The sequence below is a fragment of the Cervus elaphus genome, chromosome 7 (assembly GCF_910594005.1).
Source record: "Cervus elaphus chromosome 7, mCerEla1.1, whole genome shotgun sequence".
Classification (NCBI taxonomy): domain Eukaryota; kingdom Metazoa; phylum Chordata; class Mammalia; order Artiodactyla; family Cervidae; genus Cervus; species Cervus elaphus.
The window spans coordinates 45,494,974-45,513,691 of NC_057821.1; the positions used below are offsets into that span (position 1 = coordinate 45,494,974).

At 43.5% G+C, this 18,718-nt stretch overlaps 1 protein-coding gene across 1 annotated transcript in view; it reads right to left on the minus strand.

Moving 5' to 3' along the window:
* SYCP2L (synaptonemal complex protein 2 like) overlaps positions 1 to 17,749 on the minus strand; it is a 55,056-nt gene extending 37,307 nt beyond the window's left edge. Inside the window, exons 1-12 of the mRNA XM_043908839.1 lie at positions 17,677 to 17,749; positions 15,935 to 16,003; positions 14,431 to 14,565; positions 14,227 to 14,346; positions 10,665 to 10,769; positions 10,236 to 10,260; positions 8,823 to 8,908; positions 8,634 to 8,722; positions 6,446 to 6,480; positions 4,937 to 5,079; positions 3,252 to 3,304; positions 2,279 to 2,324 (exon numbers count right to left, since the gene is read on the minus strand). Of these exons, the coding sequence (XP_043764774.1) occupies positions 2,279 to 2,324; positions 3,252 to 3,304; positions 4,937 to 5,079; positions 6,446 to 6,480; positions 8,634 to 8,722; positions 8,823 to 8,908; positions 10,236 to 10,260; positions 10,665 to 10,769; positions 14,227 to 14,346; positions 14,431 to 14,565; positions 15,935 to 16,003; positions 17,677 to 17,685 (915 nt within the window). The 5' untranslated portion in view covers positions 17,686 to 17,749. The remainder of the gene's footprint in view (positions 1 to 2,278; positions 2,325 to 3,251; positions 3,305 to 4,936; positions 5,080 to 6,445; positions 6,481 to 8,633; positions 8,723 to 8,822; positions 8,909 to 10,235; positions 10,261 to 10,664; positions 10,770 to 14,226; positions 14,347 to 14,430; positions 14,566 to 15,934; positions 16,004 to 17,676) is intronic.
* Positions 17,750 to 18,718: the final 969 nt, after the last annotated feature.

Here is an 18,718-nt window from a genome sequence, read left to right on the forward strand (position 1 = left end):
AGGACGGAGATCCGTCCCGGGAAGCAAGTCTTTAGAGGACGTTTCCAGACACCGGGAAACCCTCGCACTGGCAGGCCTGGGGGAAGCGTTTGAATCTAGGAGGGCAACCTGACTGGGAGGGAAACAATAAATAAAACCCACAGATTACGTGCCTAAAAGCAACTCTCAGCAGAAAAGTGCCCCAGACACCCGCATCCGCCACCAGCAAGTGGGGTCGGCACGGAGAGGAGCGGGCGGCATTGTTTGGGGCAGGGTCCGGGCCTGAGTGCCCTGAGGACAATCGGAGGCAGCTTTTGTGAGCTGCCGGCTTGAACTGTGGGAGAGCAGGGAAGAGAGAGAAAATTGGCCGGCCCGAACTCGCTGCCGGCCGTTCGCCGAACGGGGGGACCGAGAGAGTCCGGAGAGGGGCTCGCAGACTGCGGACCGGCCCAGACCCGCCTGAGGCGGGAGCAGGTCGCGGCGGGACACAGCGCGCAGGCACCCGACCGACGCGGGCGGGGACGGGCTGGGGGCAGAGGGCAGAAGGCGCACACACCGACTGGCGCCGGCGGAAACCGAGATTGGGACCGTGGAAGGGAGAGGGTGCGCCGCACCTGGAGAGAGTGCGCCGGTCAAGCTTCTGGCTTCCTGGAACGCTCTGACGGGGAAGGCACAAGAGCGGACGCAGCCTTTTGTTCCGCGCTGAGCTGAAGCTGCGCGCGGCGCGCTCCATGAGGAGCGGCCGGGACTCTGAGCAGCGCAGACCGAGAAACCAGCGCCAGCCTCTCCCCGCAGCGCCAGCCCCTCCCCGCAGCGTCAGCCCCTCCCTGCAGCGCGACGGAACTAGCTACCTGAATAAGAGTCCACCTCCGCCCGCCTGTGTCAGGGCGGAAATGAGGCTCTGAAGAAACTGGCAAACAGAAGCCAAATAAACAAAGGGAACCGCTTCAGAAGAGAGCGGTGCAACAGATTAAAATCCCTGTAGAAAACACCGATTATACCGGAAGAGGCCTGTAGATATCGAGATCTGTAAGCTGGAACGAGGAGATATCTGAAACTGAGCCGAACCGACACTGACCGCAACAGCTCCAGAGAAATTCCTAGATATATTTTTACTTTTTTTTTTTTTTTTAATAAGAAAAAGAAAGGAGGAAGAAGGAAAGAAAGATAGATTAAAACAGTATGGTGCTTAAAGAAAGAGTAAATGTCTCCTTCTTTATCCCCCAACTTCACAGAGGTTCCTTTTCATGGGAACCATTAACAATGCCTTTGTTTCTTCCCAGATACGTCAGACACACTCGACAAGCATATATAAAGTTTCTATTCCTCAGCAAGTGGGACAAACACTAGACTTACTCTTCTCCCACTTGCTTCTCCAATAAACAGTATTTCTTGGTCACCATTCCATCATGCATGTCCCCTTTTTATTAATAACAGCTAGAGTTGAGCAAAGGTGTTAACACATGTCTGTGTCGTGGAGAGCCAGTGTACAGACCCCTACTGAAGCTGATGGAAATTTAGAAGGCCTAGAAAGAAGCAAGCAAGCAGGGATTGGAGTCCTCAGACAACCGAAAGGAAAAAGAGATAGACCTGAGATGCAGGAATCAAGCTATCAAAATCAGTTTGAGAGAGAAAGAATTTATCATGTAGTCATGATCTAACAGTTCAGCTCACAGAGGCCAAGAAGCCAGCGCTAGAACCAAAGCAAAGAAAGAGTTAACGAGGACATTCAAGAGACATGATCCAGGAAACCTCAGTGAAGTCCAGGTTCAGAGACCTTTGAAAAGTTTACCCGAAAAAAACCTGAGATGGCACAGGTTGGGGCACTTTTACATGAAGGATCTTGTTCCTCTAGAAGCCAAAGAAGAGGGTGAAAAGAGACTACACAATTTTGGACTATGAAGAACAAGGTAGAATGAGCTAGAGAAAGGAGAGTGACCCCAGTTGCTGGGGACAGAGTGGGAGGCACCTCCTGGAAGGAAATAAGCAAGGGACCTGCCCTTTTCCCTCCAATCCAGGAGTGAACAATGCTGCCCATCAACAGGATAGAGTAATACAAGGATCCTATAACTGACCTCATGAGCAAGGTATACAGACTCAAAAATTCATTGATCAAGTAGTAACAGTAGAGCTCTTACATAGTAAGCTTCAGAGTTGAGCCCTCTAGGAAGAAAGATTCCTTTTAAAAAAAAAAACGAAAACACCCTTCTATGTAGCAAAAGCAGTTTGGCCTGATGTACATCTACCTATGGATCTCAGTATATAGCACCCAACTTCACAGCCCCAAAGACAGACATACCTCATGCTCACCAGCAAAAGCAGCAATGCATGGAAATGAATAGACCCTGCAAAACATCTCACAATTAAAAAGTAAAATAAAATATGGATGGACCCCCCACACACAAGCTACAGACATTCTATACACAAGTATGGATAACTAGGTGTGCTGTTAACTCCCTTGGTACAAAGTATGGAAGAGGCTCTCAAAGCTGCAAATGGAGATCTGTTTCCATGGGCAGAATTCAAATCCCACCTGGAAGGTTACAAGCCAGGTTTTCAGTCCTGCATACACCGCAACCCAGCTGCCTGGCAAGAGTCCTAACGAAAGGAGTGAACTTAGCCAATATCGTCTCAGAGACTTACCTGTCCATAATACATCTTTCCCTAGTTATCCTCAGACCTACAGGAAATCATCATAAAATCTCTCTGGAGGGTATAATGTTACAACTGCTCTAAATCACAAATAAATATGTTACAGACTGAATGAAACCATTTTACACACACACTAATGAATCGCTAGGCACAATGAGGCTTCGCTTCTGAGCATTCTTACTCAGTGGATAACCCAGCGATGCCCAGTAAATTCTGTATTCTAATTCTCCCCTAAAATAAAACAGATTCTAGATTTCCTAAAAATAATCAGACATTCAGTGATTTCTCTGGTAGTACGGGGATAAGAATCTGCCTGCCAATGCAGGAGACACAGGTTCGATCCCTAGCCCAGGGAAGATCCTACATGCCTCGGAACAGCTACGCCCGTGAGCCACAACTACCGAAACCCACGCACCCCACAGCCTGCGCTCTGCAACAAGAGACATCACCCCAAGAGAAATCTGTGCTCCACCATGGAGAGAAGCCCCCGCTTGCCACAACTATAGAGAAAGCCCGCGTGCAGAGACAAAGACCCAGCACAATCAAAAACCAAAAAAATGTTTAAAAAGACACTCAGAATAGAACTAGTCAATCAAGTAAAGCTCAGAGAAACATCTTACCTTCTTTGGTCACCAAGTCTGTCATTTAGGTGATTGACAAACCGTCTACAATCCTTCAAAGTAAAGAATGCAAACTTTTTGTTAAACAAACCAAGATATTCAATTTAAATACTACCCTTTGCAGCATAACAGAGACCAGTGTTTGCTTCTACATTTTCAGGATCCAGTGACATCAAGACTCCATAAGGACTTATTATTAACCATGATAACTGTAACAATGCTTTGTGTCAGAAAGAGGAGGCTCCAGGCTCAAGTTCTGAACCCCCAGCTGAGGAATACTTTATGTGCAATTATGTTTCCCTGGGTTAAACAAGTGAACAAGTGGAATACCTCTTACTGATTACCTAGACTGTAATATTTGACTAACCCTTGGGCATCCATCTCCCCAGCGCAAGCCAACCACAAACCCATAAAACTTATCAACTGGGGGTTTATCCTGGTGGATTTATCCACTGCCAATTTTCTTTATCAGCAGTTCTCTCTCCTGCTCCTTCCTGGAATCTCTCTCCTGCTATAGGTTCTAAGAATAAAGAATACGTCTAGAGTTCTCCTGATCAAAAACCATTAGGGAAGCAAACTTGTTACCCCCCAAATTCTAAAACTAGAGAAGTACTGATCCAGGTTTTTTTCCCCTCTTGTTGGCAGGGGATGTCTGTTGCGGTAAACAGTTCTCATGCTCCACGTCTACATTCAGCACTAAAGGGACACGGATGTGAGCCTTCCTCTGAAAGCAACTCCACTAAGAAACTGACGGCTCTGATGGAAAATGATTTGAGAAACAAGGTAATTACTTTTGTTTTGCAAAACTGAAAGTGAAAAGTGAAAGTGAAGTTGCTCAGTCGTGTCCGACTCTTTGTGACCCCATGGATTATACAGGGCATGGAATTCTCCAGGCCAGAATACTAGAGTGGGTAACCTATTCATTCTCCCATAGATCTTCCTGATCCAGGAATCGAACCGGGGTCTCCTGCATTGCAAGCGGATTCTTTACCAACTGAGCTACCAGGGAAGCAGGTTGCATGAAAGACACCAAAAATTATTGGCTTTCCTTGTGGCTCAGCTGGTAAAGAATCCGCCTGCAATGTGGGAGACCTGGGTTCGAACTATAGGTTGGGAAGATGCCCTGGAGAAGGGAAAGGCTACCCACTCCAGTATCCTGGCCTGGAGAATTCCATGGACTGTATAGAGCATGGGGTCACAAAGAGTCAGACACGACTGAGCGGCTTTCACTTCACTTCAGACTGCGGAGGCTGGAGAGCTCATGTCATAACCACCCCAGACCAGAGCCCCCAGACCAGCCTCAGCCTGCATCATCACCCCAGCTGCTCTCTGCAAGGCACACTCTTTTCTTTTCCGACTCTCCCTAGCCTTCCAGGTTTGTTGAAAGTCACTTCCCGCTCCATGACATGGTCTCTGACTGGATCCATCAAATTCACACAGTTCTGTCTCCAGGCTGGGTTTCCTATAAAGATGTCCTAACTCTAGGCTGGTATTTGGCCCACACATACTTTATTTTTATTGTCCTCAAGTTATTTTCACAAAAGTGGGAAACAGGAAGCTTCAAAATGGCAACACAATCACACTCAAGAAAAAAAGCCCTCCCCTAAGCCCAACATACACGAAGGCTCTGAGAAGATGCTTCATGAGTATTGATTAAATGGAATTTTCATGACCACAGATCTCACCGTCTCAAATTCTCGGTCGTTAATTTCTTTGAAAGCCTTAGCTATGGTGTCATCTTCAAACCACTGAGGGACAAAGTCCTCCCTGGATTTTCTCATCGTCAGTCTACACAACGCTTCACAGAGAGCCACCTGCTGGTCATAATCTAGAGATTAAAAACACGGCAGACAGGGATAATTCTGGGCACAGAGCAAAGAAGAAACGAGTTCCACAGATCAGCATTTGCTCTAAGAAGTTCCAGCTCAGAAGGCTAGCCTGTGGCTTCTAGTTTTAAGTAGCAAGCTATATCCTGGAGCAATTATAATCATTTGAAGTGTGAAAGTGTGAGTCGCTCAGTCGTGTCTGACCCTTTGCGACCCCATGGACTGCAGCCCGCCAGGCTCCTCTGTCTGTGCGATTCTCCACGCAAGAATACAAGAGTGGGTTGCCATTCCCTTCTCTGGAGGATCTTCCCAACCTAGGGTTCAAACCCAGGTCTCCTGCACTGCAGGCAGATTCTTTACAATCTGAGCCACCAAGGGAAGTCCCAATAATCATTTACATTCATCTATAAGAAATATTAGGAGAAAAATCCAAACAACAGGTCAATATGCAACAATTTCTTAAAAAATTAAATGTTACATCTGCAGTATATATTTCAGATATATTAAAACATTCAAAAGCAACTATGTCTAAGACTTGCAGACACAGAGAACAAATTAGTGGTTACCAGTGGGAAGAGGGAAGGGGAGAGGGGCAAGATAGGAGTGAGGAAGTAAGAGATACAAAGTATTGAGTATAAAATCAGCTATAAGGATACACTGCCCAGCATGGGGAATACAGAACGAATTTTACAGTAACTATAAACTGAGTATAACCTTTAAAAATTGTGAATTACTATATTGTATACCTGTAACATATTATACATCAACTAGACCTCAATTTAAAAAAAAAAAAAAAAAAGATTTTTTTCCCAGCCTTAAGAAATATTTCTACTGTAACAAAATCTCAACATAAACTGGTTTTTCAGAGCAGATAAACAAAACTACATATCCCAACATGCTTAGATTTTAAACAATTTTAAAGGTAAAAATCAAATGGCAACTGGATATGCAAACTTAAATTTGCAAAGTAACAGTGTATGTTGCTTGTGAATATATGTATTAAAGTATAAACATATTCTTGAAAATGGAAAACAAGTCCAAGTCAAGGATTATCTCTACAGATAAAGAGGGGAATGGGATGGGAATTTGGACACAGGGCTTTACCTGTAACTTTGATTTACTTAAAAAAGAATTTAAAGCAAATGTGGAAAAATGATCAAATCTGACTCACCTCATTGGAGAGTAAAGGAATATTCATTAACTATTCGTTTCAGCATGCTTAATGCTTCAATCATAAATTAAAAATAAAATTCTACTTCCTATTTTCAATTTGACCATACTTTACTCCCCATAGTTCCCAGATGCTCATTAAACCCCCCATGTCCAGTATTTAATATTCTCATATTTAAAATTCTAAATGCTTCTTACCACCCACAGTCAAGATTGTCCTTGCAAGGTCTTTCCTGAAATATTTAGATAAATTTCATTTTACTGGGATGAACATAAATAAGTAAAACTTTACTACATTGGCATTAAAATTTTAAACTGAGATGTATATTTTTTTAAGTATTTCAAACTCATTATCAGAATGTCCTCAATGTCAAGAACACATTTTTATGGGAAAAGTCTCAAATGTATATATTGACTTAAATATACTTTTTAAAGAGAAACCAGAACTACTACACATTCTGAGATTCTAGTTCTTCTGTAAAGTGAGTTTGATCATCTCTGAAGATTCAGCAAATGCTAAGATTCTGGAATTCTATAATCACCTCACCAGCCTGTGAAGATGTATATTTTTTATTACTATTATCACATAGCTTGACCCTGGAAGAAACGATATAGTAGGTGCTGTGGGTCTTTCCTATCACTGTTTGGAATCAAATTTTAAAACTGATAAAGTTACAGATGTAATGGGGTTAAGTTATCACATTATGGTAACCACCAGAGATTCCCAAACTTCATGTTCATTTAAGAATTTCAATTAAATGCTAACAAGTGTGGGGCTGGTCTTTTTTAATGTCATAACTCCACAGTTAAAGAATGGATTTCAGAAATCTTGTAACAGTTCAGTTTCTCATCATAAATGGATGGATTTGTCACAATTTAGTAGACATTTTAGAATGGTCTTATCGAGAGTTCTACTTAATTTTATGTTTGCAGGTTTACATTTGACTAGAAGTGCAGAACATTCCAGGTGAGAACACTCAAATGTTAAGACAGGACCATTGCATTAGTCTGAAAACTGAGCAGAGTCCATCAGGTCGACTCCTCTCCAGATCTAGGTGCATGACTAAGGGTAACAATTAAACTACTGTGTTCAAAGAAACGCAGCAGGAAAACTTCAGAGGAAACACTGCATCCTGCAGAGTTAAACGGACAAACGCGCTGAGCTCCACAGGCACCAACCACCTCTATCAGGTCTCTGCTGGGCTTAGTCACTCAGTCGTGTCCAACCCCTGGTGACCCCATGGACCGCGGCCCGCCTGGCTCCTCTGTCCTTGGGGATTCTCCAGGCAAGAACACTGGAGTGGGTTTCCATGTCCTCCTCCAGGGGATCTTCCTGACTCAGGGATCGAACCCATGTCTCCTGCATTGCAGGCGGATTCTTCACCATCTGAGCCATCAGGGAAGCCCACACTGTAATACACTGGATTCCCTCCTCTTGCAGGCATGGCTGCGTGTCACTTGAACAGAGGAGGGCCACAGTGATGTCTCTGATGCTGACTGGTGCTCAGCACACCGTCACAGGTTCAGGCTCAAATCTCAAAACAAGTCAGTGCTGCTTCCATGGTCAACACGACCACCTTACCTCCAAATTTCAATGTCCCAGGAACCATGTAACTGTGAGTGGGTCACCAAAACCCCCCAAGTCCATCCCGTGGAAAGCAATACATGCCGCCCTGGGACAGCTAACGGCTGGTAACCTGTGAGTATCTGCTCCCTACCAGGTGATATGCTAATCACTTCCAACGGATTGCCTGATTCAACCTGCTCTCTATCGATCAGGTATTAATGTTGGTTCCGTTTTACAGGTGAGCAGACTGAGGCGTAGTGAGTTAAGACTGTGCTCTATCAAAAAAAAAAAAAAAGACTGTGCTCTAGAGAACAACCAGTGTGAGTGGCAAAACCAGGATTGGAAGGCTGAAGCCTGGCACCAGGTCTGTATTCTTAACATTCTCCCAGGAGTCGCTAATTCGCTTCACATTCACAGTGAAAAATAATCTAAAGCCTGAGAAAAGTATTTCACCTCACAAATGTGATAGAACAACAACAAAAAAAAACCACAAAAAACCCACCACCACTGCAAACACCTAAACAGAACAAAGATTGTCTGTGTGTTAGTTGCCCCGTTGTGTCTGGCTCTTTGTGACCCCATGGACTGTAGCCCATCAGGCTCCTCTGTCCATGGGATTCTCCAGACAAGAATCCTGGAGTGGGTTGCCATGCCCTTCTCCAGGGGATCTTCCTGACCCAGGGATCCAATCCAGGTCTCCTGCATTGCAGGCAGATTCTTTACCATCTGAGCCACCACGGAAGCACAATAGATTGGGGTAGTATGCTCCAGAGAGATTTTGCCCTTATATCACCACCAAATCAGGTCAAGGTCACGTACATAAGGCGACAGGGGCCTTCCAACAAGAGGAGCCGTTTTCTCTCTTCCCGAGGGACAGCTTGCAGAATGCTGTTCAAGGTCCTCAGTGCCTGTTGGGAGTCAGGAAAGGTTTTCAGAGGAAGAAACGAGAGAGGGGACTAGGCACAACCTTCTCCACGGGGCCCAGGGCAACGGCTGTCAGCAGCTCACCTCCCGTTGGATCAAAGGATTTACAGCTTCTTCCGTCACTAGAAATCCCAAGGTCAATATGAAGGAATTCAACATCTGAATTTTCCCTGAAAGCAGAATTTTCCAAGAATCACACTGATGCTAAAAAAGAGAAAGGAGGCAAAGGCTGAAAAGCCATGGGCAGCAAATGTTTGTGAAATTATCTAGGCTGGATAAGGGACACATGACAGCCTACTGCAAGTTGTAGAAACCCCCAGGGCGTTTGTTGTTGTTCAGTCACTAAGTCCTGTCAGACTCTCTGCGATCCCATGAACTGCAGCACGCCAGGCTTCCTTGCCCTGCACGACCTAGACGCCCGTGGAGAGAAACAGCAGCAGTGCATGCAGAGTCTGACTGCGATCACCACATCTCAGGCAAAGCTGGTTTGGTATCCAGAGTGAGCAACGGGCAAGGGCGGCCCCTGCACAGTTTACCATTGTTTCCATGCGTTTCCCACATTTGTGTATTTCGTAAAAGCAAAAATTTTATAAAGGTCTTAGGCGGCTTCTCTGGTGGCTCAGACGGTAAAGAATCTGCCTGCAATGCAGAAGACCCAGGTTCGATCCCTGGATCAGGAAGATACCCTGGAGATGGGAATGGCAACCCACTCCAGGATTCTTGCCTGGAGAATCCCATGGACAGAGGAGCCGGGCAGACTATAATCCACAGGTCGCAAAGAGTCGGACACGACTGAGCGACTAAGCATAGTGCAGCACATCCACTGTAGAATGTAGTGTGAATTTAGTAGCAGCTTTTCAAAATAAAAAAGACGGACAACAGAGAGAGGACATTAAAATGGCCCCGATATCTATCCATCTTTGTTTTCTTTATATTTAATTGGAGGATAATTGCTTTACAATGTTGTGTTGGTTTCTGCCATACAATATCGTGAATTAGCCCGAAGTATACATGGCCCCTCCCTCTTAACCTCCCCCACCCCACTCCACCCCTCTGCATCTTTGAAAGCATGGTTTCATAAATGTGGAATTGCCTTTAACGTGAGTTAAGCTGAACAATATCACCCTAACATCCAAATTACCTACCTTTTGTGCTTTTGAAAGACAGACAGAGGCATCAGAATTGATTTTAAGTTAAATCAGTAATAGGTAATTTTGCTGTTTGGATGATAAAAGTGGCTCTCCATCCCTATCAGAACTGAATAACCAAATGGTGGGAGAAGCAGCAAAATAAAGACGTACCAGAGGTAAATGAGGCACCCTTTATAGCAAAATTCACTGCAGCACCACAATCTATGATAAGATGGTCAGTTAACCCAAATATAATAGTTAAACCCACATCACTTCTATGTATCATTTAGATAAATATTCTTCTCTATTCAAGAATATTCTATTAGTGAGAGGTCAACAGCCAATTAGTAGTAAATAGTACACTTACCTTTACTACTACTTCTGGAAATAGTCTAATGAAAAGAAAAAGTAAAACTTCTATTATTTTTTAAAAGCATTAGCAACTATAACATTAATGTATTAATGCTGATAATTCTCTAACAGGCAGAAGTTGACTTTAACTACCATAGAAAAAAATTATAGAGAAATCCTAGTTGACTTTCAATCCACTTTATTAAAATCCGCCTATTACCTCCATTCAGGTGAATAAAATATTTGAAAATAAATCACCTTATTTTTCTATAACATTGGTTACACATATTGTTTGTTACTATTTCATATAACATTTCTAATAATAAAATATGAGTCATTTAGTAAAATCCACTTCTTAGAAAAACACAAGCTTTATAAACGACTTGAAGATTCCTGCAAATTACCAATGGTATCTGCTCAGGAAAGCACCCACCCCCATCCTTACCAAGGCTGTGTCAAAAAAGTCTTCTGTCACATTCTTCAGAGATGTGTCTGAGGCTAGGTCTGCCATGGTCAGAAATCCCACTGTTCTTTCAAACCAGGAAACCATGTACACAAGAAAAGAAATACTTATACAACCTCTAGGACTGAATTACTACTCTCCATTCGATAAATTTCACAACTCTATCATTTTAAAGACCTCTTTCCATTCCCTGTCATTTCGATTAGGTCTGGTCCTGAAGTCTTCATCTAGACCACTCCAGAATGGACTCAGACCACTACAGGGTTGCAATAAGTTCTGATACCAGCAAGAACTGGAGACTGTGCCAGGATCATCCACACCAGAAAGCCTTATAAAGGGGCTAGTGAGTGGTCAAGAGAACGCAGGAGAAATTTCTCATTCCTGTAACCTGGGAGGCTACAGAAAACAAGCCATCCAAAGTCAAAGGACAGCAGATTCCAGGGAGCGCTCCAGAAGTGGGCCAGTGCAGGACACAGGCCCGGCCACCTTCCTTCCTTTCTTCTTCGAGAAGCTTCCAGCTAGTTAGAGATCCCCACCCCTCACCACCCCCACCCCATAGGAACATCTATCCCAGTTCATATTACGTTGCTAGAATTGGTGTGATTTAAAATTAACATATAAACCCTCTGTGCTCTGTGTATGCTCAGATGCTCAGTCGTCTCTCTTTGCGACCACACAGACTGCAGCACGCCGGGCTCCTCTGTCCATGGGATTCTCCAGGCAAGAACACTGGAGTGGGTTGCCATTCCCTTCTCCAGGAAATCTTCCCAACCCAGGGATCAAACCAGTGTCTCCTGCATGGGCAGGCAGATTCTTTACCACTGAGCCACCTGGGAAGCCCATAAACCTCTCTAGAATATATTTATTCAATAAAGCGAAGGCCATCTTTGGATGTTTTTTGCAGAGACTAGACATCCTTATAAAAAAGAAAGAAAACCCTGGCATGCACAGTTAGAAATCATCAATTGAACAAGAGGTTGGTGACATGAGTTTGTGATGAGGAACTCTTACAGGAGTGGGGCCTTGGAAACTTTGTCCACTTTAGAGTCGAGAACCTGAGGTACCATCTGAAGGCCATGGATGAAACCATCAGCTCTCAATCTTTGCTGCACATTAGGAAATCCTGGGGAGCTTTAAAATGCCCTCATGAGTGAGACCACTGCAGACCCAGTAAATCAGAATCTCTGGCAATGGGACCCTCACATGATGTCTCAAAGCTCTCTAGGTGATTCTAAGGTACAGCAAGGTTTGGAAGCTCTATTAAGTTCCAGGTGATTTTCTTTTATCTCAAATCAGACAAATATTTGCATTTGATTGAATCATCCACCTCCTAAAGCAAACTTTTCTCCAACAGTCCATGGAAGAAATGTCCCAGAGGTCAGTGGGGCAGGGGATAAATTGAGACTGCTTTATACACAACACTATTAATATATATATAACAGATAAATAATAACTTGTTGTATAGTACAGGGAACTCTACTCAACACTCTAATGGCCTACATCGGGAAAGAAATTTTAACAAGTGGATATACGTGTAAGTGATTCACTTGGCTATATACCTGAAACTAACATGACATTGTAAATCAGCTACTCTCTAATAAAAAAATCTTTTTTAATGTTCCTCTACAAGCAGAACTCACTGCTAAGGCACATTTTTCTTCCTCCCTATACTCATGCTCAATATTCTATGCTTTTAAATACATTTCTGTAACTATTCCATTTATGCCCCCAAATCCTGTCCCCCTGCCCCAGCCCATCAAAATCCACTGAGTATAGATTTAGACAAGTGGGCAAAATGTCACATTATTTGATCAAACCTGGACTAGGAATTCACTCTGAAGGCATCTCTGTGCCAAGATTATGCATAATAACTGTTACACCAGTTGCCCCTACAGCTGTGTCATTACCAGAAACCAGACAGATAATTATTGATGGATGCAGTAACTGTTACCATTACGCATATGGCAAAGGAGAAGTCACCCAGTCCTCCTGAATCTTCAAGTACAGGGCCACACTTGCTCCTCTCTGTAGGAAATTCTTCTTCTATGGCGAACCACCTCCCAGCACACTGTGTTGAGCCTGTGAGCCCAGTGGGCTTTCGAAGTACAAACTCTGGTACCCACCTCCACTCTGATAATATCAACCTAGTCTCCTGGGTCAATACCTACACGAATTAACACTACATGCTTTACAAGGTGTTTAAATTATGGCTGTGGCATTTCCATCACCAGCTAGAATTCCAACGGAATGTGGAAATTCCTATTTGGTTTCAAAAGTCCAGTGGAGACCTGATCTGACACTTTTCAACACTTGGGAAGGCATTCTGAAGTCTAAATATAGATTTCCGCTCAGAGCAGATCCCAATTCATCCCCTCAAATCAGCTTCAGCTTCCAAGGTGCCTTGGGACACCCCGCTCCATTCTTTTGGAGTTTTGGCTCTTTGCCCCCACTTCACATCACCTGCATAAGTAAGTATACCAGGGAGTTGTTGCTTAGTCGCTCAGTCACGTCCAACTCTTTTCAACCCCATGGACTGTAGGCCTCCGGGCATTTTAAAGTGAAAAAGGACAGACACATCTCCTTGGCCCAACCTGATCTTGATAAACTTCAGGTACAAGTGGGTAAACAGAGATTTCATTGCCAGCTTTGTCACCCTTCTGTCCCCTACCTACCCTCATGTTCTCATCAATAATCAATCTCAGGGCTGCAAATCTTAATCATGGAAAAAAAAAAAAAAGGACAGCAAGAGACTGTGAAAACTCTGTTTTGCTTCCAGATGCCATCATCAAAGGCACACACAATGTTACCTTCTGATTAAAAAACAGAATTGCGTGATTGGGTGACCTAGAATAAACAAAAGATACTTTTGCCATGTGTTTTTTACAGATTCAGCTAGGCTTCTAGGAAGTTGGAGAAGTGGCCTGTGGCAAAGGATAAACTGATCATTTATCTAGGTCCAATCTTGTTATTGGAAAAGACCCTGATGCTGGAAAGACTGAGGACAGGAGGAGAAAGGGATTGACAGAAGATGGTGGTTGGGTGGCATCACTGACTCAATGGACATGAATCTGAGCAAAAACTCTGGGAGATGGTGAAGGACAGGGAAGCATGGAGTGCTGCAGTCCATGGGGTCGCAAAGAGTCAGACGTGACTGAGTCAGTGAACAACAATAATCTTGTTAATAAAGTCTATTGAAATAGTTATACAGCTTTTGGGGGAGGGGTGTAATAATCCACTCTCTTCATTCTATATTTAAGCTAAATTCACTGAAATAATAAAATCATACCATAACTGCGCATTGACTTGTCAAGGGGAGGGGGGACTGTGTCTGCTTATTCCTGTCCACTCCCCAAGTGTCCCGTCCACCCCATACATCAGGAAACACGTGGAACTTAAGTTTTGATTAGATACAGGCATAAGCCCTGCCATCAATTCCTTTTCAAATCTGACTTCAAAGGAACATAAAATACCAAACTGGGCAACTGAATCTTCTATTGCACTTTAAATTACCCAAATCCGCACAAAATTAAAAGATGACACTTATCTTTGGGATCAGACCCTGCTTAATCAGTAAAGGCTCATCTTCTTTGAGGCCATCAATGAAGAATCGCTGGATACATTTCAGCAACAGAGAAACATGCTGGAATTCATTTTTATCCAGTTCCTTGGGATGAGACCACACCAAGTTAAAAATCTTACACAGTTACACGTCGGTATTCTGATTACAAAACAAACAAAACTCACTTGCCTTATTTATTGATCTGTCAAGATGGCGTAATAAAAGACTGTTATATTTTTGAGGAACATGGCGCTGTCCCTGAAAATATTCTTTGATTTTCTGAAATCCTTCATCATGGAATGCATTGGTAATAAGCGATTGAAGCTGGAATGTTGACCGTTTGAAAATTACTCTTTCCCCCCCCAAGGATATTTATCTCATAGTGATATTTCTAACAATTGTTATCAGGAATAATTCAGTGCAGAAAAATTCAGTGCCGAAAAAGAGGGTAAGAATAGAGAGTTATGTCTTGAATAATAACCATGCAGGCAATGATTTTGGGGGCTTAAGACAGTAGTTTGCAAAACCACCACCGGTACAGCACGGACATCACCAGGGGACGTGTTAGGAGCCAGAAACTCTGGGAGCAGGGCCTTTCAGGTGATCCTCATCATGCTAAAGTCTGAGAACCGCTGACTTACGGAAAACCACACCTGAATTCCAGGTATCTGTGGATAAAGAGACTTTATCCTCAGTGATGTTAGAAACTCTATAACACTACAAAATTCAAGCCTATTATTACTCATTAAGTTACATAAATGATTTTAACAGGAGAAAACAATTTCAACACAAATATTTACAGTTAAAGGAACTAATAAACACAAATTGCTATGATGAATGAAACTGAACTTTTCTGCCTGAAAGTTAGTCGAGACCTATCTCTATATGTGTGTCTCTGTATGTGTGCTTGAATAACATGTATTCTTAAATACCTGTACTATAAAAGATATGATTTCTTCTTTAATCAAGAAAACCCAGTCCAACCCTACAGGCTAACTTCAGTATTTTACCGAGTCATTTTACTATATCCAACCTGATATTCCATTTATTCCTAGTATTGATTTAAGTGAGGAGAGAGCATTTGAAATTAAACATTTAAACAGAATTTAAGTTGTGTTATGCTGCTTCAGTCATGTCCGACTCTTTGCAACCCTAGGGACTGTAGCCCACCAGGCTCCTCTGTCCATGGGATTCTCTAGGCAAGAATACTGGAATGGGTTGCCATGCCCTCCCCTCCAGGGGATCTTCCCAACCCAGGGATCGAACCCACGCCTCTTAGGTCTCCTGCACTGGCAGGCAGGTTCTTTATCACTACACCACCTGGGAAGCCCCTGTCTATAGTCAGTCAAGTGCAATTATTCTCCATCACAACACCTGTTCCATTTTCTTCCTACCATCTTACTTTTGTTGTTAATCTGTCTCTTTGGCTCTCTGCCAGGCTGGAAGTTCTAGAAGAGCCAGCATTGTGTCCATTTAGTTCGATACTGTCTACTTCCACCTAGAATAGTGCAATGGAATAGCCTACATTAGGATATTAGTAGGGTAATAAAGACATGGTGATAAATTGATGCAGATTAGAAAAGTAGAAGAGGATTTCTCAGGCTTGAATAACTGGAGGAAGAAATCACGTGGGTAGTCCAGGAAACAAAGAACAACACAGCACACACACACAGAACAGAAACTTGATCTTTACAGAGAAAGCATCCTGGGGCATTCCACTCTCATCCTTTTCCTGAATGGACTGCAAAGGACCTTCATTCTCCTGTGTACAAAGAAAACATTTAAAAAAATTTATTTCAAAGAAATGCACTAAGTTTTAAAAAGAAATAAGGTTTATATTATTTTCCTGAACAAAACTTTCTTCATTCATGCCACTGACTATAGGTCTAAGAAAACTACGACTTAGAAGAAAGACCCAAAGCTTTATCCAACCTTAACACTTACGACAAACTATCACAAGGAACAAAGCAAATATCATTGTAATAAGTGACCATATAAAATAAATTTAAACTCTATAGCGGCAACTATAGTTTAAAAAAAAAAAAGGCGGCTTTGAAATAATGAACCATTTTCAGAATGAGAGCTTATAAAATAAAGTTTTCTAAAGTGAGTTTCAAGCCCAGTCGTGAGCTTAAGCTTTATATTTCTGACTTTCACGAATTTTATTTTTTTTGACTTTCATGAATTTTAAATGTGGTGGCTCAGACTGTAAAAGTGTCTACCTACAATGCAGGAGACCCAGGTTCCTTCCCTGGGTCGGGAAGATCCCCTGGAGAAGGAAATGGCAACCCACTCCAGTATTCATGCCTGGAAAATCCCATGGACCAAGGAGCCTGGTGGGCTACAGTCCATGGGGTTGCAAAGAGTCGCACACGACTGAGCGACTTCACTTCACTAGGACTTAAAACTGAAACTCCAAGGAACAAAACAGCAACGACAAGAAAACTTACTAAACGTTGGGTTGTTGCACATTTTCTTCAAGAAGTGATTCCCGGATTACCAACCTAGTTTTCACAAACACGCTTAACAATGGCATCTCACCTGCTCCCAACAATTAAAAAATAACTTTTTAAAAAATCTTAATCTCTCTCCCAAAGAGGTTGTTAAAAAAAAAAAAAATCTAGCTTGGGCTAACAGTCCTTTGTGTACTGGATAAAATCCTTAAATGTCAGCACATTTTACAATAATATTATTTTTAAATAGGAAAAAAAAGGTGAATTTAAAAACTCAAATCCAGGCTTGTTTTTTCTGCCAACAGTGTATTCAAGAAAAGGAATGAGGGAAAGTACCAATCCACTTTACCCCTTCCAAACCCTGGGCGGCGGGGCTAACAGAAGCCCCAGAATCTTGGGGCCGTATATCTGGGACCTGGGTGGGTTTGCGTCCTTGCACTTTCTACGCAACCAGAGAGAAAACGGGCTGGGAAAACATCCCGAGCAACTGGGAAAGAACCACTTCATTGCCTTCAAACATTAATTCTCCAATTCCCCCTTCCCCAAACGCTTTACTAGCGAGGGACCAGAAGTTTCTATTCTACCTTATAGTCTGCCTGAAAGCGACCAATAAACTCCCAGCAAACCTAAGAATGGTGAAGCGCCCCAGCGCCCCTGCGCAGGGCCGGGGGCACGCCAGGCTTCCCAGGAGGCGCAGTGGTAAAGAATCCGCCTGCCAATGACGGAGACACGGGTTCGATCCTTGGGTCAGGAAGATCCCCCGGAGAAGGAACTGGCAACCCACCCCAGTATTCCTACCTGGAGAATCCCATGGACAGAGGAGCCTGGCGGGGCTACAGTCGCAGAGTCGGACACGACTAAGCAACCCGAGCATCCTGCTCGGAGCCCAGAGCCCGACGGACGTGCGCCCCCGCGTCCCCCTAGAACGGTGGAGAGGGGGCCGGGGTTCTACGGTGCTCAGGTTCCCCCCGAGATCACTCACCTCCCCCATCCCGAGGCTCAGGCAGGACGCCACGTACCCGAACCAGGGCGCACGCTCAGAGCCGGACGCGCCGCGCCGCACTCCGCCTCCCGGGTTCTGCAGGCGAGGGCTGGGGTAACACACGGCTCCGGGATGCCAAGCTCCGCCCCAAACTCTAATTAATCATCCCGCCCCTGAAAACCTAGGAGAGTCCCGTGATTGACAAGCGTGTTTGAGAAACGCTGGCCTGTTAAGTAAGAACCAGGGTAAGGCCACCTGGGCGCACGCAAGCGCACCTTAAGAAAAAGCGATTTCTCGAGGGATGAAAACATGTCAATTAACAGACTTTAAAAGCGAACTTCTAAACTGATAGGCGTTCCCTGTGCTGAAGCCGGCAGTTTTCGCCCCCCCTTTAACAGATAGTAGAGCTGGTTTCGATCCATTGATATTAACAGACTGAAACCGAACTGTCCACATAGGAACCAGATTTGTACCCGAAACTGTGACTTTATTCCTGATATTACAAAAGAAAGGATTTTAAAATATACACACCTCGCTGTGCTCAGTCAAAATAAAATAAACATTTTCATCCAGTCTGCTTGTTTTCTGCCCACTTCCTCTAGCCCCACAAGAATGTGTACTAATGGCCAGGTTCAGGCTGATCGGTTGTCTGATATGGGAACACGGTGACAAAAATAAGTTGGACTGGAATTTTCTTTAAAAAGGGGGGGGGGAAGTAAGTAGACAAAAGGACCCCTCAAATCCAAACATTCCTTGTAAAAAATTAACTTGTATGATAATCGGGTGCTGTGGGTACTTGGTGTCATGACGTGTACAGAAGGTATTTGTTTGTATCAGAGGTAAACTTAATGTAACCAGAATCCCTGCAAGTCAGCCTTGAACTCTGCATTGTATCTCCAGTCCATTCAATACAGTACTTATTCCATGGCTCATCATATCCATTCCAGGCAAATACAATGTAATTTACTTACTTTAATCTAAACCAAACTTTTAGATTCCTTTGCTTTTGAATTAATAAACTTTAATGATTTCAAAATCAGCT